General features: G+C 39.9%; 2 protein-coding genes across 2 annotated transcripts; one reads left to right on the top strand and one right to left on the bottom strand.

Annotated features, from left to right (window-relative positions):
• The first annotated feature begins 8,221 nt into the window (after positions 1-8,221).
• On the top strand, positions 8,222-9,586 carry LOC113464787 (uncharacterized). The gene is made up of 6 exons (XM_026816624.1): positions 8,222-8,275; positions 8,343-8,532; positions 8,616-8,850; positions 8,921-9,077; positions 9,145-9,306; positions 9,446-9,586. Exons 1-6 carry the CDS (start codon positions 8,222-8,224, stop codon positions 9,584-9,586), a joined length of 939 nt encoding a protein of 312 aa, XP_026672425.1.
• Positions 9,587-21,905: 12,319 nt separating this feature from the next.
• Positions 21,906-23,070, bottom strand: LOC108628544 (putative malate dehydrogenase, mitochondrial). Its single transcript, XM_018030539.1, has 4 exons — positions 22,816-23,070; positions 22,597-22,729; positions 22,316-22,518; positions 21,906-22,004 (listed from the first exon to the last, which is right to left on the bottom strand). Exons 1-4 carry the CDS (start codon positions 23,068-23,070, stop codon positions 21,906-21,908), a joined length of 690 nt encoding a protein of 229 aa, XP_017886028.1.
• Between the last annotated feature and the right edge of the window lie 187 nt (positions 23,071-23,257).

Raw genomic sequence — 23,257 nt, 5'->3', positions numbered from 1 at the left:
GTATGCACAGGAGGAATTCGATTGTCTCCAAATTGAGGAGTACTTATCCCAGCACGTGATCGTGTACCGAATGTTAGAGTTTCGTCTTTTATCTTGTCAAACTATTGTCCTTTCATGAGACAATTGTGGGCATAATAAAATGTTTTCGAAACTGTCGGTGCTCCCATAGAGAATGGAGATGCTTAAAAAGAAAACACGAGTACGTGTGATCGTGGAACTCATACGTATTATGAAATTGAATTTTGAAATGAGGAAAAATTAAAAACAAATTCGGAGGAAATTATTCTGGCAATAACAATGTCAAGTTTTGGTAACTTCTAATAAATCTTTATTGTCAGACAATAGGAATCCACGAATCGGATATCCTCTTTGACGAAAGGAGGGAACCGAGTACGATAACGTGTGGACGCGCTTAAGACATCCTCTTCGTGAACGGCACACCCTGCAACCGCGTCCGGCATAACACGAATCGGCGTTCTTGGAAGAAGAGAGCAAAGACAAAAGCAAGCCGCGCTACAAGTAACGCTATGAATCCAATCTACTGCTATGCGAGACATTCGCTCATTTTACTTTTCAATCACGTACACGTTTGGTTGAATCCAAAATATACGATTCAGAGAATGATGGTTACAGTTACATTCTGAAATTATTTCGCCTGATTATAAGATAATATTGAATCACGATTTACGGAGGAAATAATGTAAAAGAATTTAAATAAAATATGGAGATCCTGTATTGAATCCTCTANTATAATTTTTCAAAAAACTCACGAATTGATTTAAAATTTTGCAGGTGGCTTTTTAATAGTAATAGGAATCAATAATAACAAATTGCATTGTTTAAGTGTATAGCCTATACATCCTTAAGTACATGTGAAGTTCCGGTGAACGCAAATTCATGCGTGTGGGCTGCTGAAAAGTTCGAAGAGCAGCGATTCTACGCGAGTGTATGTACTGAACGCTTAGCGCGTAATGATGACAAATGACTGCGTAAATCATGGATGGAACGGATGGCTTGGATTATCAAACGTAACCTTTGGAAAGCCACTGTACGCAATGAATTCAACAAGAATTAAACGACCTCCTACGTTGTAGATATTAATTATTTTTATCAAACGAACTAGATCATTCCATCCCCAGAAATGCGTGGAATTTCTGATAGACTAACTGAACGATTCTATATGATTGTCAGATACTTATGTTAGAAAATAACCGATAATAAAAAACGTGTAAATGATATGAGAAACGCAGATAAAAATGACAAACAACTTTGATGAAAAACATAAAAAGCTGTTCATTACAACATTCATTTGTTGTAACATAATTCGTTAAAAGATCGCCCATTGTATAAGATTCTTGTTAAATCGAAAAGCAGAGTAGTTACGTTCGTTCCAGGAAGAAGTTACTCGCACGTATACGTGTACTTTGAAATGTAGAAAAATAGAGGGGGATAAGTACTCGTAGGCGTGGGTACTGCGATTATCGAAGGTACCCCTCGCAGATGAAGACGTCAAGGTTTGACGGGTCTACAAAAGAGTATAAATTACTGATGGTGAAGAACGATGATGACAGTGGTAGCGCAAACTCCTATCATAGAATGCGCGCTTATGCGACAGTATGCATTTAAAGCCGTATGCATCGGTGCTAGACGTCACTGGGACTTTAGGGTTTTATCTACACTCTGCACGTAAGTGAGTACGCGATTCGGGCAGAGTACAAAAGGGATATACCCATGGGCTTCGAGCATCATGGCGAATTCCTGGAACGCCCACGAACTATCCGACCTCCGAAGACGACGAAGCCACGATCGAATCACAGTATCGAGACTCGGCCTTCGTGCCCGACCTTTCGATCCTTCGAGGACAATGAATTCATGATTGAACCATAGATCCTTGGCAAATGCTCCTCCGGAGCCTCGAAATAACCGGGAGAGGAGAAATATCTATGTGTGTGCATAGCAATATGTGATCATCCAAAGTTCATTTTTTTCTCTTCGATAAGAGATGCGAATGTCCAAGGCGTACAATTTCGCGTGTTGTTTCGCAATAAATCGTAAAAGACTTGCCGTTTCACACGACACTGCTGTAAAGCGTGGGTAGTTTCGATGTGGCAATATGGCGCCGTGCCTGGCCGTCCTTCCGTCCCACCTGGATATATAAAACGGGCATTGCGGTTAATTAACGAGCATTACGTTAGGTGCCAATCTGCATAATCAGCGGCCTGCGCGTTGCATCGAGTGCATTCGTCATTTACATATGTGCATCGTATCATGATGGTTGCACGTTTAATTTTTGTCATCGAAATTGTAAAAAAAAAATTGTATCTATACAAGCCGGACCATTCGCGTTATCTTAATCGATACAACACTAGCTGGTTTTCAATTGCACAGAATGCATACGCGTCCATATATCATTTCTTCAGACATATTTGAATCTTTTATGAATTTTATCGTTTTGATCAAAAACACTATCCAAACGAAATAACTGCATTGCCATGATTATTGGAGAAAGTGAATCGCACGAAACGCGGAGCTTTCAGGTAGAAAGAGAGCAAAGGAAAGATAGGGAAAGACACCGATCCCCTTGAGCGAGATTCCTACCGGTTACTACCTTACCTCTACCTGTTATTGTAGCTACGGGGCTGCATTCCAGCTGAATCTAAATGCCTCTGTCACGGCTCGCAATAATCCTAATGGCAGGAACACGATGTTCCTGCTTCTGGGCGAGCATTTTACGTTTGCACTACTTTGGACGAGGAAACGTATATCTTCACCTTTTGTTCCCCTCAACGAACTTTGTACCTTAACGTATCGTAACTCACCATTAACTTCATCCAAGGTAATAAAAAATATGTTCAAATTGGACAGCAAACAGTCGGAAAACTGTGTCACCAATATCGAAGCGATGAATCGTAAATCGAGGGTCAAACGAGATATCAATGAGGAACGGTGGGCCCAAATACGATTGTCATGTAGGGTCAGTAACACAATTTTGTTCACTGATAGTAAAGAGATTCTCCAAATTAAGTAAATTCATATGAGGTCCACGTTATTCCTCTATATTGAACGAGTTCGCATATTCGATATTTTCCGCGACAACGTTTAGATAGTTGCAGCATGATAAGATGAAGGAAATTGAAGCTTCGTCATCGATAGAGTAAGCCTATCAATACAAGATTTATGAGTAAATACAAGTTATAACAAAAAATCACGATAGTATAAAAATGGTGAAAACATACGAATATAATTGCACATTATATTAAAGAACGAACTGACTTATTTTGGCCAACATATCTGTCTGCTCAATGAGAAGAAAATGGAATTCAAAGCGTAGTGAGATCTAAAAGATGATCGTAATTAAGAAAAGTTCGCAGGATCGCGATTAACCAGAGATGCTAATTGACTCGGTCTTGAGAGGAAGAATCGCGCGTTGCGCCATGCGAAAATTAGAAAGGCACTTGCACTACCAATTGCGATCGCGCCTCCGTTCTCACTCGCGAGGAAACTGTGCACATTCATCTCATACATATGACGTGTCGCGACCGCGTCATCTCACAGTTCGCTTTCTTGTGTAAGCCACTTGTTTGCATTCCACAATTCCTTAATGACGGGAGCAAATCGAATTGAATAGCAGAACAATAATTATGAGAACATCAAGTCAGGTTTACAAGTCATAATAAATAAAGCATGTAATATTAAGGCTTTACTTTATTAATGCAGAGATAGTGCATTCTACGTTCGACGTGTAGCTCGTATCGAGATCCGTTCAACCACGACATGGCCAAGTGCATTAGTGGTTCGAATATTCAGAGACGGTTTTATCGAAAACAAAGCCTCAAGTAAAAAAACTTTTATTTCATATTTTTGACATGTTTTTTTCACACAGAATCACCTCATCCACGTTTGCACCATTAATACTAGGACATCCTGTATTTTAATGCATACACAAATTTTTTATTGTTTTGGATCTCCGTAAATTACCGTTTTGGTATCGCACTCTTTTACAGAAAGAAGATTGGATGTACTTTCTTCGGCCTCGATATCCTTACAGGAATCTCCGCTTACGTATCACTTTCGCAATCATTATTAGACGCTGTTGCGCAAGCGAGAGCGCTCTGTCCTATATGAAATATCGCCCGCATTCAATCTCAGACCGCGGATACGTTGTAATTAGCGTGCAAGACACTGCGTGGAAGCACAGCCTCTAACGTAACGTGAATACGCGATATCGCGGCTGGCAGGACACGGGTGTCTGTAAAAATCCAGATGCCATTTCAGATAGGTGCTGTACTAGCAGATTCGCCACGGCGTTCGCACCGTGAGTGCTGCAACTTTACGGCAACCTCACGACATACCAATCTTCGCCTTGGTCTGCCTCCAGTTATTCATCCGTTCCGTAGCTTTTACATCGTATTAACGCTCCTCCTATAATAAGTCATGGCGGACGCTTATCGGCTCCGGCCATAGAAACGAAAACAGTATTAACGATTTTACTATTTAAGCATTCACGATTCGACAGCTCGATAAATCTCGCGGTGTGATGCATAACGCGTAGACTAAAAGCGTAATTACACGACCGAGTGTATCGACAAATGATCTAATAATCTAATCGTTCGCTGAGAGCACAGATGCGCTAACAGATGGTCGTCAAAGGTTCCGCTCAATCATGCATTTCTTGTTGCCTCGGGCCAGTATAATTAACCAACTTATAAAATAACATTGTCGAGTTCTACCTACATTTCTCTTTATATCACAGTAAATCAGTTATACTCGACAAGGATGTCCCGTAATCTATACATCCTGTTCTCCTCCTTGTGCCCACTTTCACCCACCCTTTACGGAATCGTATCGACGCGACGTTCGATTCCTGGCCGCGTTGAACTTCCGTCGTTTTCAAAGGCCAGCCTCCATCGAGGTGCGCCTCACGTCTCGTTACGTCATTCATTGAACTCGGCGTCGTAAACGTTGATACATTTCACAGAAAACCGGTCAACTGTTGCTACGCAAAAAGTTCGTAGGTTATCTTCCAGTGTCGACCCGACGGCGAAACATTGTTCATCGAGAGCCCACATTACGCTCGCAGTGCTAACTTAATTAGCACGATTGCACCAGTGATAAATCTTCCTTTTTGCTCAATTTCTTTCTGACTTCTTTGAGAAAGCAATCGTCAACTTTAAATCAGTGCCAAACTCGGTCAGTATTAACAGGTGTTTGATAAATATTGTGATAAAAAATATATATATAAATTGTGATTCATTATATATATGTACAACAAAAAAGTTTCTCTTGCTGTGCAATTCATTCCCTTTCGTCTCATGGTTTACATGGTGCCACAGCATTTGGGACAATCCGTTTAAGCGAGCGCAACAATCTTACGAACAAAGAGACGCAAGTTTAAATATAGCTGGCAGCCGGGCTAAGTTTATCTTTATTGAGGTTTATGCCGGTTCGTGTCGACCTCGTTGCTTTACGAACTGCCTTTACTTGTGCCTCTCTCGAGCTATTTTTTTATTCTTAATAAATTATATCGATGGAGAAGTGTGAGGAATCGAGAGTTCGTTACTCCCGGACTCTCCTTTGTACATTTTCATTTTCGGCGCTGAGTAATAATACGTAAATCTTATACACGTGGTAAATATATGTTAAAATAAATGCGTTTATTCAGCAAACTACGCATACTGGTCGATGTATGCAAATAGTAAATCAAGAAACTTGATATTGCAGTTCTTTTAATTTATTTTAAGATAATAATGACTTTGTTATTATTTCTCAAAAAGCGTGCGAGCACGTATAATTCATGAACAATAAATACACATATATTTTCTGGTTTTGTAAAAAGTCCCACCGCTGATCTTAAACAGAGTCCCGCACACACGTATGCAAATAATGGGATGCATGGGATTATACGTAAAATAAGAGATACAAGGTGCGTAATGGCGAGCTATGTACGTTTGCACGAATGCAGATAAAACAGGATCGCGTGCTTCGGTAAGTCAGCACGTTTAAATCCGTTGAAGTCGTCGTTTGCCTGACTAACGATACGTTAGAGACTTCGCACAAATATCGTATCGTTCTGCGAGTCGCAAGACGCATCGCATAAAGAAGCGTTTCACGTACAGATGTATTATTCAAGCTTTTAGGGAACATCTCTCAACTTTAAAAACAGTTTGGCTTCGCGCGACAAGGAGATTAAGCTGACTTTGGTCAGACAAATTGACATACCCGTGGCATCCAACTTTGCGGCTGAACCATAGAATGATAGATAAAGTTAATATATGTAATTTCAGTACATAAACGCTTAAGTTAAAAAAGAAACGGTAGAAGAAACATAAAACATGACTTCATGTAGGTATAATTTGAGTTCGATCAAAGAAAATATGAGGAGAACAAGGAAAACATTAGCTGTTCAGAAATTTGTTTTATAAACGCACGTGTTAGCATCGACTTAGCTTAAAAAATAGTAAGAAAGGTTCAAATCATGGTGGTGTTGACGAAATGCGTTCACCGGTAAATCATTGACTCCTCAGTTGGTCACAAGCGGTGACATGTTTGGTAGGCCCCTATCAGGACGAGTCTATTAAATCTGCAACAGGACGGAATGTCTGCCAGAACCATTACCATTCCGCCAAGTCGTAAGTTATCTTCGCTGACAGTGGGTGCGCATAGAAATGTCTTCGGCCGTGATACCTCTTGACTTCTTCTTCTTCTGACTCTGTTTCTTGTTTTTCTTCCACTCCCTCCTTCTTCTCGTTCTGCTCGAGGCCGTCTTTGGCCGCAATGTCAGCCGCCGGCATCCGTATCAGTCTTTGCAATCAACATGGCCGTATCTTTTTCGGCGAAGCTTCGTTATAAATCTTATTGTAAAGCTGGTGATAACGTCTGGCTTTGTCCCGGAATTTTTCTACCGAAGGCACACTATCTAATTGCGGATACTCCAATCAGTTATCAAAAGTTTTGGTAATCTTCTGCATAATTTTATCACTCGAAGAAAAGCGAACGCATCCGTATTTCATGGTCCGCTCGATAACGTTTGCGAAGTATATAAACGTAGTGGACGTACATTGCTATTGCACCGAAGGTCACCACTTGGCATTCAACGATCCTGCCGAGCCTATCAAAGGTTCAGATTCGTAGAGGTATTCGACGGATCGTGGTGTAACCGATTCGTATAAAATTTGCATTGCATTCCAGGCAGCCCTTGCCAGTGCCAGTGCCAGTAATAGTGGCCGTGCATCGTAGGTAGATCTTTGAGGAGATCTCACTTCGGCACCTCCGCAAAACTTACAGACGCGGACGTAAAGAAGAGAAAACAAGAGAAGAAAAAGAGGACACGAGAAGAAGACGACAACGAGGACGAGAAGCAATGGTAGAGGAAAAGAAGAAAAACGAAGGAAGGAGGACGAGAAGAAGACCAGCAGCCCTTCGTTTCGTCTCTCTTTTCGAGTCCTTCCAATTCTCTCGTAACCATAAAGGTTTTGTTGCAGTCGGATCGCGCCGTTGAGTCGAACGGTAAATCAAGATGGTTGCTTTACGTAATGGAGTTGCACCGGCCACATCTTAATTAGGAAAAATCTGGAAGCACATCCGTTTCCAGCTCGCCGATCCTAGGTGGAGTTAAGACGCCCATTGCATTCTCTCATTAACCGTCTGCTTTTGAATGCATCCTATACGCTGCACGACGAATCGCTCGTTACACTATTTATCTTAGGCCTTCGTTTCGTAGAAAGCACGCGTGTGTTCGTAATAACACGACGACATGCGTGGTATCTATATAGAATCTATCAGACACCTTTTCAATATGAACACCTATAAATACGCTATTAAGCATCGGCTCATCTAAACCTTTCTTTTTATTCTGCCTATCATGGGAACGAAACGCGGAAGAGATACGCGTTTTATTATTAATTTCCTCTCGCCACTCTCCCGGTTCGAGTTCAAACACAATATTTTTTTATATTTTTCAAGATAACGAATAGTTAATACGTTCACGAGCCTCGTATCAGTATTAAATTCGCACGTGTAATCGCAATGAGGATATCCATGAACGGGACTAATTGAAATATCGCGATCGTACGTTGTTTAAATTATTCAAAATTCTCTTCGGGCTACTCGAGAATCGTGGCTGTTGGTTTTCACCCTACAGGGATATCAAGATGAATGTTGGTCCAAATTTACGTGAAATATCCAAGTACGTTTCTTAGCCAACTATTCGTGAAATATCGTAATGACTACTGAGACAAGCGGCGAGGCCCCGTGTCTCGAGAGACTTCATCAAGAGGTGCGTACAGACGTAAATGTTTATCATTTCACTTAACCTTTTCGCCGTTCGTCGCACTCCCGTGCAGGCTTTGAATTCGTTAGATACATTTCCCAACAAGATCATCGAACTAAATGATTTCGTCCACGAGTATATGCCAGACTCTGTTAGAAACAGCAAATATAATGACGTTACTCCTTCCGATCGGAAGGCCAAGTGTCAATCTACACTTTCCACTACAAAGAATTATGACCTGACCAGCATCTCCGATTTGGGCGGTAATTATTACAAGAACTTTGAACTTGCGCGTATGCTCCCGTAGTAGAGAGATAGATTTCGTTTTTATACCGGTTCCCTCTAGTTTCAAGTTACTACTCTCTATCGGTGTGTGATCACAGTCGATCGCGACACGGAATTTGCAAGAGAAGATACTATCGATCGCGTGGCATAACTGGTTGCAATATACGTCGAAGACCGGGACCGCTTGGACAACTTTTAGCATTTATAGTTAGCAGCTTGGCTACGTGCACGAAGAAAATGGTCATTGCTCCTTCTCAGTATATTGTGGATAACGTAATCTCGTCGTTGTTTCAAAGGTAGAACCAAAATAAGTAAGAGCGGAGAGAAATAGAAATGATATTCCGCGTGTTATATCCTTCGACGAAGGCGAGAACTGAAAAATGCCCAGTGCGGACCTTCGCCGAATTGGAACAGCTCCCTCTCCACTTACGTGACTACTGTAAAGAAAGATAATACGCGCATCGGGAAGCTCATCGATATCATGAGACCCGCTGTAGTGAAACTCATCAATGACACTACGACCGTAAGGATTCTCAAATTCAATGCTCTGTTTCCCTTCCTCCTCGACAAAACGAGTTCCTTTCGTTCAGTTGAAACGCTGGCTTCAAGCAGTCGCTTTAACCACCGCGTCGCCTCCGATCGAACTAACGAATGCAACTCGTAACACTGAAACCATCGACTGTTGGGCTTACGAGCTGTTCTTTCATCTCAAGTACCTTCAAGTGAATCGCGCACGACGGACCACCGACAAAGTAATCCTTAAAGCTAATTATGGCTCTTGCATACCTCTGACGAAGTCTCCATTAATTTCGCTTTCGAGTCAATGCGGCCGTAACAACAATTTTCAATTGCACTTTCAACCTTGTTAATGAATTTCCTCTATTTCGTTAGGTAATAGCCGATGCGGAGTCGAAACCTAGCGACGTGATTCATGCTAACTTATGGCATCGTTTAGTTCAACTTCGTGATAATTACATTATCCTGTACGAAATGTTACAGAACTACGATAAAATTCGTGATCTCGAGTCATAGAAACAGCAGAAGTAACGGGCGACGGTTAGTTATGCAACCGTTGAAAGTAAAACACATGCTACAATCTTAATGCATCCACTGATTTTCATCGAATAAGCGATTTATACGTCGCCTGGCCCGTATGGTTCTCCAAGGAATATTGGTACAAACTATACGTATATAGCAGGTTTAATTCGAATAGAAGGTCCGTCGGTCGAACCTCTCGCCCATTTGTTTCGACACGATCGAGCTGACACGGCACGCTATTGTGGCTAACATTTAAGCTTCGTGCAGAGGAAGGGAACGTAGACAGGCTACGGGATTTTTACTTCGACGAGATTGCACCACCCGACCTGCAATAGCCACTCGTTCCATCGACTTTTTTTTCATCGAGCAATAGAACAACTAGATAGAACGTCGTGCACTTTTTTACGGCGAACCAATGCTATCGAATATTAATATCGCTGCGGTCCAACACGCTACAATGGTGTATGATTCCGATTGTTTGAATTTTATTGTAATCGATACTGCAACAGACACTTTACTATTCGAAAACAAAGTCTGTTTGTAACGTGCATGAGAACGTTTTAAAAAATCAACGTGTTGCGATCTGCCCGATGGAACGAGTTTGAAGAGCCAGTCTGGGGACGCGATAGAATTGTTAACCATTTACAGACTGTATACATATGCTGCACGCATCCGTGTATGTTTTAGGGCTCTTTGGTATCGTATGTGAATCATCGAACGCGAGTACCACTTGTCATTCAGGTCAGCACTACGCGGATTCTTCATATTACGAACTATTGTTCACCATTTCATATACCGCAGTTATCGTCACGCATAACGTGAAATGGAAGATAATTAACATTTTAAGGCCCAGATATTGAGATCACAAGTATTTCTTTATGAAAGTCTATAAATATTGTGTAAAGTATAATTTAATAACGTACAATTTGTATCGACTGTTGTTATAAAAATTCAACTTTGAATGTAGGATACAATATTGTAAATTATTCAATTGATTAAATCAATTCCAAATGAACGCGATCGGACCTTAAAACGTTAATACCGAAAAATGTAAGGTTCGAACAGAAGAAAGATACTTCCTTTCCCACAATAAACGTGGCAGCAAATTTTTCCGTAGCTCGAGGGAGTGCCGGTGAACATCATGGTAACCGGTATAGTTGTACAGCTATGGAACGGTATCACAAAAGAGGTTGTTGTGTTGCCTTTAGATTTCACCGCGACAGAATAGATACAGTGGTTGAATCTAGAAACGACCGCATATATTGTTCTTCGATCCAAGTTGTAACGAGTTAAAACGCATTTATCTCGGACTGAACGAATTCAGTTTTTAAATCGGTTTTAATTGAAAGCATATCTGAGATATCGATCGGGCAATCGATGTCACGATGCAAAGCCGATCGCGACAAGAACGAATGACGGATACGACCGCTAAATCGACGCCATCAAGTTCGAACTCGAGCAACGATCGACTCGCGCGATCTACAAGCGCGTAAAGCGATTTAGTGACGGTGATAAATATAGCTGTCCACCGGAAACCGTCCAGATTCCCTTTGCGTGGCAGGGGAAAAGAGAAAACTCGAAGGAACTGATGTACATACATTCCATCTTCATAATCGTTCGTTGCTTCTGTAATCTGGCGAGGGATCAGTATGGATGATGTCATAAAGTAACGTTCATAGATGTTATTACGCCATTAATATCGAAAATGTTGACAGTGCTTCCCGCGGTATTAATTCCTATGACATTTATGCAGTTGTAAATCGAAATTATTTGTTATTCGTTAAAGAAGAGGAGGAAATTAGTTTTGTGAATACGCCACTTTCGTCTTTTTCTCTTCCAAAGCAGAATATTAGAGACTAGATGCACAGCGTACGTTAGTTAGGTATCATAGCCAGAATTTTTAGAGCAACGTGTGAATCTTCTCTTCACATCTCGTTCCGGAGTCTGGCTTTAATTTGGATGCATGCCTTATCTATATGTATAGTATATGCATTCCAGCATTTTATGCGTTACCGATGAATAACAGACATACTTAAAAGGTCCTTTTCCCAACAAGCTGAGACTTCGTTTGAATGTGTTGGAGTATACACTAACACATCTAGGCGAAGGTAAAAGCGTTAAACGAGTATCGAGCCAACTAACCTATGATCTTGGTTGATAGTTGATCGCGAGTTAAGCTCCGCTCCATCCATAATAGCCACGAACGAAATCCCCCGTGTGGCTTCGTCGTGCGAACGAACGGTAGTCACGACTCTGGCTACGTACCGTATAAACCGCCAAAGAGAGAATAAGAAAACTTGATAGAAGATAAAATTAAATTTAAATTCTTGAAAATAAAATATAATTAGATCCGTTCCGATTCCTTTAACAATACCCATTAGGTGTAAATTATTTTCTTACAGACCTGTTATCGCTGTTATCAAAATTAGCATTTTAAGAAACGAGCAACCGTTAAAAGCACGCAGCAACGAATGCATAAAATTAAGACCATCAAGACGTAGGCAGTAAACTAATATAATTTCTACACGCGAGCTATTTTACTTTATAAAAACATATAGGAAATAATAATAATAATCTATAATTTACTTTTCCGTATATCTTCGTATAAATAAGTATCAATAAATATCTGAATTGTCGGTATAAATGCTTAGGAAGTTAATAATAATTCAGGAATAAACTAAATTGGATAGAAAGAGAGATCGTGCATTATGATAATGCAGCGTCGAATCTTAATAGATTAAATACACGGAAGGCAAAAGTGTTATCGAATTTGTATGGAAGAGCAAAGATCGTGCTCGTAAGATCGTAGACGAGACTACCAAGATCTAGAGTCTAAGTCTAGAGTCTAGAGGAACCGTTAGAGTTAACGATGAGTTCACTTCCCTACTCTCTCTTCGCAATCTTTACGCCTCGCAGTTCCACGAGTGGACGTATCTGCGTTATCACGGTAGCGCGTGGAAATTGTTAACGAGATGAACGATTCGTTCCGAAGACAACAACAATGGGAAAACGTGATCGTACAATTCACTTTGAACTTCACTATGTTTGGTAAAATCGAGTTTCGTTTTCGAGAAGAAAACATTCCCTTCTCTCGAGTATCGTACCGTAGCAAGCCGTTATCATCCATAGAAAATCTCCGTGGAAAACACGCCAGCGGTGGTTTCTCTCGTTCTAATGCGAACTTCACGGACCGATGTATCCCTTTTTAAGATTTACGACACGAGCTGGAAACAAGTACACGATAAAACGGATAAAAAAACGCATCGTTCGTGATGTAGTTCGTTTCTTGGTCAGACTTGGAAAGAGCAAATTGTAGAGTCGAAGATAAATCTCGACAGGATTTCACACCCTCCAGCACGCCCAAACGATGGAAGGTGTAATCTTGTCGCTCTCGAGCTAAAATCTTTCCGTTCGCGAGAGAGAAACCACTATTTTTTAGAATAATTTGCATAAATAAAATTTGTAGTAAAAGTAGATGCGGTCGTATTTCAATTGCTCCGATATCACATGCCATGCATATGAAAGAAACATTCAGCTTGTTCGTAAAAATTGATTTCACTTATGAAAAAGTCATTTTATAAAAGAGTTACGAGATGAAAGTACAGGATTCTGCACGAGGTATCGTTCTGAGAATGATATACATAATTGAAGAGATCAACAATGCTCCTTTATATATAAAGTCATATATTCATGTCGTAACATAACAGAAAGCAAAATGATTCTGTAATAATCATCACAGCCAGCATATTGTATCCGTCTCGTGCCTTGTAACAAACGGAATCATGGGTGTGTTCTCGAAGCATGCTACTCAGGAACAATGTGACATTATAGTAAATGACTGGGACTATTGTCATTAAAGGAACGCTTAACTTTATTGCAAACTTATATATCCAGCATAATCCTTCCAAATCTTCTCAAATGATAAACGTTTAAAATCACAAACAAATATTTCATAAAAAATACTTCTTAACGAATGCGTTTTAAAACGGGTAAATTTTTTTTACAAAAATACTCATTGTTAACGTTGCCAAAATGAACGATAAGTTCCAAAGACAACAACACCGACAAGTGGAGAAACGTGATCGTAGACCGATTATTTAAAAACTCTAGTATCAAGGCGTTTTATAAGCTGAGTACATACTGCAGATACATGATTACAGAAACCAGGTTTCTTCCCCGTAAGAACGCGGAATAATTTGTCGTCCAGGAAAACACGCGTAATCTCAAATTTCAACTGGATGTCTAACCACATTCGCGTGTCTTCATCATCAGCCACGCATACGTGGTTACCCAGAGATCTGTATAAGTTATGTTCGATGTATACTCTAATCCTATGCATAAAAATATAGATCATAGCTAAAGAATTTTGTAATCTCATATCAATCTCTGTTTGTTGCATAATTAAAATTACAAATTGCGATACGCAAATAAAAATAAAGTTAAACAATATCACCGAGACAGATTACTAATGTAAGAGTGACAGTCTTATAGGACTGTATCGCATAAAAAAATCTGCAATTTTTTACGCCTCTAGAATATACATTTTGCTACCGGAGTAAGAAATAGAAAGTAAAACACTCATCGATGCTGAACCGACCGTATAATCTACTCGTTGAAGAGTAATTGACGATGAACGAATTAAATAATAATAGATCAGTCCTGAGGCATTCGAGATAGAAGAAAATTGTATACGATCTTTTCTATAGGCAATATCAGTGCTTACAACTTTTATTTGAAGCATTTTTCGAAATTGAGAGAAAAAGAATTTTTATTTTTTCAATATTTCGTCGTGGGGTACCTCTTCAGATTTGTCGAAATTTTCCCAAAGATTGCACAGACACTGTCCCTCCTTAGTAGTATTTCCTCGATGACAATATAAAAAGATTTTCGCGGTTATTATTTATAATATGAATTTATATAATTATATATAATTTTTTCTAAGGTCAAGTTCAATAATACGTTGATATAAAACGTAAGTGGATTGTGATATAGGACATAGTCGGTGGTTAACCACCGACGACTAAAAAGCCCATCGTTGAAAAATATTACTTGTGATTAGATCATCATTATTATTATTAGTGTCATTATTATGATTATCATCGTCACCGTTGTCATTATACCAGATCTCAAACACTATGACAAAACCTGATGAAGGCAGCCATGTGGTAAACCGCATAGTACCGTAGTACCGTGCACTTCGACTCATTAACAACCTACGTATATCAGTAGTAGTAATGTTTGTAATGCAACCTGAATTTATCGAAACGATGTGTCGCAACTGAACTACGTAACTTTAGTGTTATAAAAAGACCGTTAGAACGAAAAATACTTCCAAGTTTGTTGACACTTGCTTTAAAAATGATTTGCTCAAATTAAATCTATTTCTTTAATAATCTTTATCTAAAGTAAATTGAGAGCAAAATAATATAAATTTCTCTGAAATATTGTGTTATGTATTAGAATTGATAGATCTGTAGGTTCAAGAGAATATTGGAGAACGGCTCAAGTACGAACCGCTATAATTTTTTAAGAACATATTACGCAACTGCGGTTTTACTTCATGCTAAATGTTCCTACTAGAGTATCTCGTAGCCACGCGATACGTCTTTCTCATACATATCTGCTTCCTGATTTAGATAGCTACTGCTAACCGAGAATTGTGCAAAAATAATTCGCGATTCATGTAAGTTATAAACTTATGCTTCTCAAAGCCCACACACGATCAATGATATTAAGAATATTGTTATACATATTATTGACCGTGCCGACTCTTTACATACATTACATAAGGAAAGGAAAGTTCTGACTTTCGTTCAGTTTTAAGGTTCAACTAGTCTCATTAGTCGCAACGATACGTAATATCATTAATAATTGCAATCCTGAAAATAAACGAAATAGAAGGTAGGCGATTTAGAAAGTTACAAACACCGTAGTTAATCTTCCCTTTAAAAAACGATCGAATGGCGGAAACGAAAAGCAAGTCCAGAGATCACTAAAGAGATTGCCTCTTCACGAGAGTATCGCTGCAAAACGTCGCCGTGTGCAAACGCCCTGACATACAAAAGAAAGTAAAGGCACTACTTTAGCTTATAGCACATACATGCTACTGGAGGCAGCTTCTCAAGCGTTAAAGGTGTAAACGGAATAGAAATAAATATTTGAAGTGAACCCGTAGCTTTCAATTTGTCAGTCTGCTACATGGATGCTGCTAACAGTAAGTTAGCATACTCGCGATATTGTTCGTGTTTATATTTAAACATACACAGTTGTAGTGTATCACATGTCGCGCAGAGGTACACATCGCATTGGGATTGTAAAATAACCGTGCACGAATCCCTGCCGCGATGTAGCAAAGACTGGCGCGGAATACGCGATTATGCAAAATTGATATTCGCGGTAGGGTTCGCGACTTCTTGACAGAGGGACACCCGTGACTATCATAACTTATAATTATTCTCGGACATTTTTATTGTACTAGAAAAGATGAAAAATTTCTTGGTCGGAAGATACGAAAATCCTTGAATTCACAATACGCGTATTATTTCATTTTTCTTTTTCATGTCCAACTTGTTCATGGTATTAGCATTACAAATGCAAGATGCGTTCTGTAGGGCAATATTTTACATCCCGTAGACTACCGCGTACTTATTGTATAGTTCTCCAGAATTTTAAAGAAGAAAAATAAACAAAAACTGACTCGACTATCTGGGAGGCTTATTATTATTTATCCCTGGTTTTCCATACATTTAATAAAATGAATAAAAGATAAAAATTAATTGAAATCGTAGCTAATTAGAGAAGCTCTGACACGTAGCATACAATGTAGGAGCTACCTATGGTAAATGAATTGAATGCTACGCGTAATTCTTTCTTTAAACCCTCAAGGATATCGTCAAGTTCAAGGATGCTCTCGAAGCCTACATTCACTAGAGACAGACGCGCTGCTATAATAATATAAAAGAAAGAGCTCTTTCGTTTCTACTCCTGTATCTAAGGATTCGAGTAGCGACGCCTCAGATACACATTGTTTTAAAAGTATATTGGCTGCGTGCATATCTACCGAGCGATAGAATGCACGCAGTGAAGACAAGGAAATGGTATGAATTCTTTGCTCAAGTACGGCGATCCAATATTATATTAGCAATGCACGGTTGTCAAATCCAAGAGTGGCTTAACCCTTTAAATTCTGAATTATGTTATTTCTAAGTGCTCGCGACGTTTTATAATAATTCAGAGGACATAAAAGAAATAATCCGCGACTTTTAACGGAGTTCTAAGCGTATTCAGTTCATGGGACCATCTTAATATAAGTACTAGTACCGGCAGGACTTAAAGGATTAACAGAGTGACGTGACTTTAGCTGTAACTATAATACGTGCATAATAACTATAAAAAGAGGTAATCCCTTTAGCTGCAACTTTCACTTTTTATTATTAGACGCCCATAAAACTTAAAGGAAAACTGAACGAAGATGGTAATTACACTGCATCAAATGCTGAGAGTGAAATTATTTGAAAACAGATGACACTTGGAAATAATATTTTTAACCGCTACGCATAATTTTCCCATTTATATCCCAAATGCGTCTATCGATGACGCGAAGCATGTTGAAAGGTTGTGATAATGATTTTTACCGCGTCACTTCCGATCAGCCTGCACCATCATTGAGCAACTAAGTGTTAGCCTTCATGATAGGTATAAGCAACTTTATGGTAGCACTGAAGTAGGCGTACGTAAAATGATAGGTAGAGTTTAGGGTCCGAGCAGATAATAGGAAGTATGATTTTGAAAAATAAAACTTGTCCATACCTTGACGTAAAGCGGCTGTAAATTCTTGGACGAAACGAGACTTCAAAGTGGTTGCCAATCCATTCAGGCTGAGAAACAGGCTAACACCTGTTCCACGTTGCTTGTGAAAGATTGCTTTCGAGATTACAGTTGCCTCGAATTAAGGATGAAGAATGCAGGGATAAAGGATGCTCCAATTACATAATGAAAGAATCGCGAAGGAAGACCGGTACCGATCGATTAAGGTCACATATTTGGTGCATGAAATAAATCAGTGCATTCGACAAATTCAAGGGATTGTTATTTGGAGAGTACCGGTATTAATCCATAAGAAATAAGTTTCGTTACTATTACCATAAACAAGTCGACCTGGTTGTACTTCCAGCAAAACGAACTATACGTTTTCATTTTTAAAAGCTCTCGGCAACAATGCTTTTGTCTTGGTCCGAGCAGGATCTCTGCGGTGGATTGCACAGGCGCCAATGGCGATGATGTAGGTGGATCTGAATGCACCATAGGAAGAGGGAGGCAAATAGTCAAAGGAGGAAAAGAGAGAAAACTAGCGAACGATCTGCGGGGTTAGGCATAGGCCGCAGTGCAGTCACTGCACTCCTGTGCCCCGTCGCGCACCGTTGCGAAGGTCCTGCGCTCGAGCAGCCGGAGTACTCAGCCGGTTTGCTGGCTCGAGGTATTTTTCATTGACAATGAGAGAAAATAGGATGAAGCCCATCCGCTAATACCGGCCAAGTAAAAAGTTCGTTGGAACTATTATTAGAACCGTACTTAAATAAGATTATGTGGATTGTAGGGACAGGTATGCGCGCTGACGGCACACTATCTCCTGGCACGCTGTGCAACCCGGCAGATAACCCTGTGAATAACGCCGTAACAAATCGACTTAATATCACCTCCAAGCGCACCAATAACTGGCTTTGCGATCTATCGATTTCTCTTCGATCTCAGGTTCAGCTCCGCGGCGGTTTCGCTATATCAAAAGCTGAAACGTGTACAGCGTGCGAGCAAACTGCCGACCAAAAATGAGTAGATACAGAATCGTGTCCTCCGCGTGCGGTAGTTCGAAAGGTTTCGTGAAACGAAGTTTCCTGATGCCGAGTAAAAGTACGGTGCACCATGGCCAATCCGTAGTCTCAAAACACCGTAAGTTCCTCGCGATCCTCCTGCGCATCTAGCCTCGAGTGCTTCTTCGAACGCGGAAGTTTGTTGCGGGGGAGTGCACATACAGGATCGACGTCGTACGGCCGGTCAGCCGCTCGGCCGGCCTCCTCGGAAGGTCGTGCCATTCAGCGGCCGTTCACCCGTCATCCCTTTCTTTTTCTGCTCTCCTCCTTCTTTTTCCTACCTATCCCAAGCATAGCCAATATGTATCCAGTACTCTTACTACATTATGTACATCGACTAGCTATTCGATTCACTTGATGGCAAGCCAACCCCATATTTCTAAGCAACTGTAGGATGATACACCTATACTCAATAATGAATTTAACTCTTTATATTGATAATGTCTAGATCCGCTGATGATGAAAAAGAGTTTAGTCTGTACTTGAGTACAAATACTGTCAGATGATACGTCGTTGGCGTCTTAACGCTTTTATGCTTATGTCGGCATATCAACGAATGGTCTCAGGACGTTTGTTCGCTTATGTTATCTCTAACACATCCCTGTAACCGATTCTTAAAATGCTATGATCATCTAATCAAACGCCTCGAGTGACGAATTAACGTCGGTAAGAAATTACATTTGCATCTAATAAAAACTCAGCATCGGAATGGAACAGAAAGCATAACAGATCTATAGATCATTGACTATGTTTTTTATGCAAAAAGGAGAACGTGGAAAATATGCATATAATATATATGCGACTGGCGATACGAGAAAACGCGTTGTTACATGGTCGGAAGGATGCAGAGGATTTTCTCACGCGTCGTGATATCGAGACGGGTTCTTCCTTGACGTTCTACTACACTTGAAGCGATTTCTCTTCTTAATCGCAACTCATATGTCCTCCACTCTACGTCCTTGAGCAGAAGAACGCGCACGATCGATACTACGCAATCCTCGATAGCCTCTTTGATTAGAAGAATCCAACAAGAAAGAACCAGACGGCGCCAGCCACTGCTGAGAAAAACTGGTCGTCGTGTGAGGCGTCCTAATGCTCGAACCGTAGGCTTATGCTATACTAGACTGCGCGTGCCGTGAGAGAAGTTGAAGCCTACATTAAAGTGAGAGGACAATAGCTTAGCTGTGTGTGCATTTCTCTCTAATCTGCGAGATGATGTGGACAAAGTAGGGGCATTGATTTACATTTGTATAAATCTATGAAATTGCTGCATTTAGAAAAATGTTTCCATCGCAAATCGCGGATCGCAAAAATGTTCGATTCCAATCGATGGAATACACGATGAAAATACATTACAGACTAACGATATGAGAGCGGAATTTATGAATAAGCTCGACGATTCAGGGTTGGTCGATGACTGATTACGTTTAAAGTCCGTTTTCAGCTCGTTTACCTAGTCATTTAACGTCAGATCACTGTCATTAACCGAGCGAACGTTTATATTTTTAGCCTTTCGATAGCCGTTAATATCGACGTAATTAAACCAATTAGCGATAGACACTACGTTTGGATGGGTAAAGATTGTAGAGGTAAGAATGACGGCCAGGTAGGTATTGCCACTTCTCCGTTGTGAGAAACTATGCGATTAATTTCCTGCTGTGCGAATTGCTGATGCTACCGACGTACATACAAGTCTCAGCAGTAAGAACTATCTAAATGGGACCAGACTCTTAGTAATCTTTTATCGAAGATAGTGAAGATCGCTTTTACAAAATTCTGCAAAGAATCATTCCATCAATTGAAAAAAATTCAACATTCACCGATACAATTAATATTGTCAAATAGTTAACACAAAAATCGAATTTTCGGAATAATTAAATAATGTTCTCCACTCTCTATTTTATATACATATACTGAGTACCAAAATTTATTATTGCCATTGCAACTATCCTTATTACGTGTGTGCATGTATGTATAATATCAAGGTTGACTCCTGCAAAAAGATGTATCGTTTCTTGAAACTATTTAAGTCGTGCATTAGCCGCGATACATGTCTCATTAAAAGCATCAGATTATGCCTTGAATCAATGTGCGGACGTGATGAAATCGCGTCGTGAAAAACCTAATGGGTTTCGAGAACGGGTATGTGGAAATCTAGGATGCAAGATGAACGAATTTGCGTGCAAGCGCAATTCGGTGGAGATGACTGTGTTAAGCGAAACTAACACATGCATGGGTTCATGAGATGAGATGGTTATACAAGAAGAAGGTGACGCTATGCAGCCTGCATTATTATACCGTTCGATATGGCATGGCTAAGGTTGAATCGCGTCGGAATGTAGAGAGTTTAAGACTCGCTTAGAGAGGATTTGCGATAGGCAACACCCGCACCTTTTCCCTCCTCGGAACTTCGCAATAATCCCTTCTGCCAAAGAGTTGCCAGCTGCAGTCGTCCGTATCTTGTCTGCAGTTGCCGTGCACACTTGGGAACATCATGGCGTGTCGGGAATGCGGAAAGGACGAGTTTCTTCTACTTTTGTTGCACGTATCTACCTGGTAACCTGAGACGCGGTGATGCGGTGGCTCTTCGAAAACCACGTCCGTTTCTAGAATCTTTGAGACTGGATTGTATTTGTTCTTATCAGATTCAGAAACTTCCTCGGTCAAACAACCACAGCCAAGCTGTTGCGCAGTTGGTACAATAAACGAGCGAACTAAAGTGACAGAGTAAAAACTGGTGGACTTTTAATAATTAAAAAACATAACATTATAATGGCAGGACATTTAATAAATAATTGAACGAGTTAACAGAATCTCAGTTGGAAAGTTCGTTCCAACATTTTTAGAGAAGACGAAAGGAAAAGTGAATGATAATTTAATTAAGTCGATTAGACCAATTTGTCACACCACTTAAAAAATATCGTCTAAAGGCAAAGATAGTGTACTACTATTTTCTCTTCCAGTATCCAGTATCTAGAAACACGAAACGATTTGTAGTCATACTTCCAAGTGTTTAGGAGTATCTTTATCGCGTTGGTTTTGAAGTTAGCATCGCGGTTCGTTCGGAAACTTGGCTCGAACGTTTATGCGCGACATTCATCGATTTACGCGAAAATAAATGTGACCGATACCCATGCAGACGTTTAACTTACCCGCAAAGCAATGGGTATACAGAACGGATCGCTGCCACTATTACGATCGCCATTAACTATTTTACAGGTTTATCGCGGCTTGATCTCGAGTACCGCGTTTCGCTTCGACACGATGCTTCACGGTCTCCCTTGCTTTACGAGCCATTGTTTCAATTTTTTTCAGTCTTGCCGACCAAAGGCAGCAATGGGTCTCGCCATGTGAAACGATATGATAACGATATTATTAAGACAGCATTTTTTTTTTCTCATAAAAATCTGACATCAAATGAAATTAGAAAGGCTATTCGAAAAACATTACGATGAAGAGGTACGGGGTGGATTTTCACGATCACATTCGTTAGTATGCTGCGGGCATATCTCAGAAGAAACAGTCTCCTCTCCAAGAGCAAGAGCCTATGAAGGATTAGGAATATCATCTCGTTTCCACGAATTTTTAGAAATGCGTATGCTCCAATAAATAAAGTTTCCCGATTGATGCCAATAACGCAAGTTCTAATTTCTAATAATTCCAAAGTAAAAGTATTTGTATTGGTCGCATTCAAATGCGCACATCCCGAATAATTATGACTTTTAATATTAATGATAATAATATTATTTTTTACACGCTGATGTTATCACTAGATTTTATTAGATTCCATTAGAACTCGTGCCCTAGCACAAACCGTAGAAATTTTATTGATCAAACCGCAGAGCTATCTCATTACCTCTCCAAGTGTAATATCCTTTTTCAAAGAAGGTATAGCCGCTTTAAGAAGATCACATTCGAAGTCGTTTAAGGGTGGAATACCTAAGTATCTCTGAATTCCATTCGGACCTAATTCCAAAGGAGCTGCGAAATATGTTATCTCTGGTATCACGCAGGATCTAACATAAGCGCATTCCACAACATTGCTCTGATGTCGCAAAGCTGTATGAACCAATAATAAAATGAGAATCTGGATGTACTATCAATATGGGAACGTTGCGCATTCGGTGTGTGGAATACCTTTACAGAGGGATATACCAAATCGAGCAGCTGCAAAAGCTGTAGCGAAAAACGTTCTCTCTTTATTTTTACTTGCATTTGCCATTTCTTCATTAGACATCCTTACGACTTGTGTTAATCTCCGAGCTTCTGTCTAATCAATTAATAAATTCGCCGAGTCAATTATCTCAAGTGTCAGGAAAAAATCTTTATCGGGGAGTTTTATGATAAGCTATTAACCGGGGTCAGTTTGTTACAGGGCTTTGCTTGGGAGAAAAGAGGAATACACGTTTTCGAACAACTCCCACCAATTATTGGCACTATCATGCATTCTGGCTCGACACCTATAATTTGAGCAGCGAAAGTATTTGCTCTAAGACAGTCAAGGCTAATTACACCAAAAAGGCGATTGTGCTCGTAAACACCAGCCTTTTTATACATTTCCATTGCCAGGGGTATTAAACTGTTTATCGGATTCATTACGACCGCGACCATAGCCTAAAGGAAATACATAAATTCTATATATGTGTATGTTTAATGTCTGTGTAAACGAAATGAGTTAAGAGTAATAGAGCAGAAAGGGATTAAATTATTTAAAAATAAAGAATTTCAGATTCTTACAGATGTAAAAGATTCTAACAATAAGATTGCCACTGACTTGTTTGATGTAAATAAACGCAAC

Source organism: Ceratina calcarata, unplaced genomic scaffold (genome assembly GCF_001652005.2).
Source record: "Ceratina calcarata isolate Rehan_Ccalc_2016 unplaced genomic scaffold, ASM165200v1 scaffold53, whole genome shotgun sequence".
Taxonomy (NCBI): Eukaryota; Metazoa; Arthropoda; class Insecta; order Hymenoptera; family Apidae; genus Ceratina; species Ceratina calcarata.
Note: the sequence above shows the minus strand (reverse complement) of the source record. Positions and strands in the feature narration are given on the sequence as shown.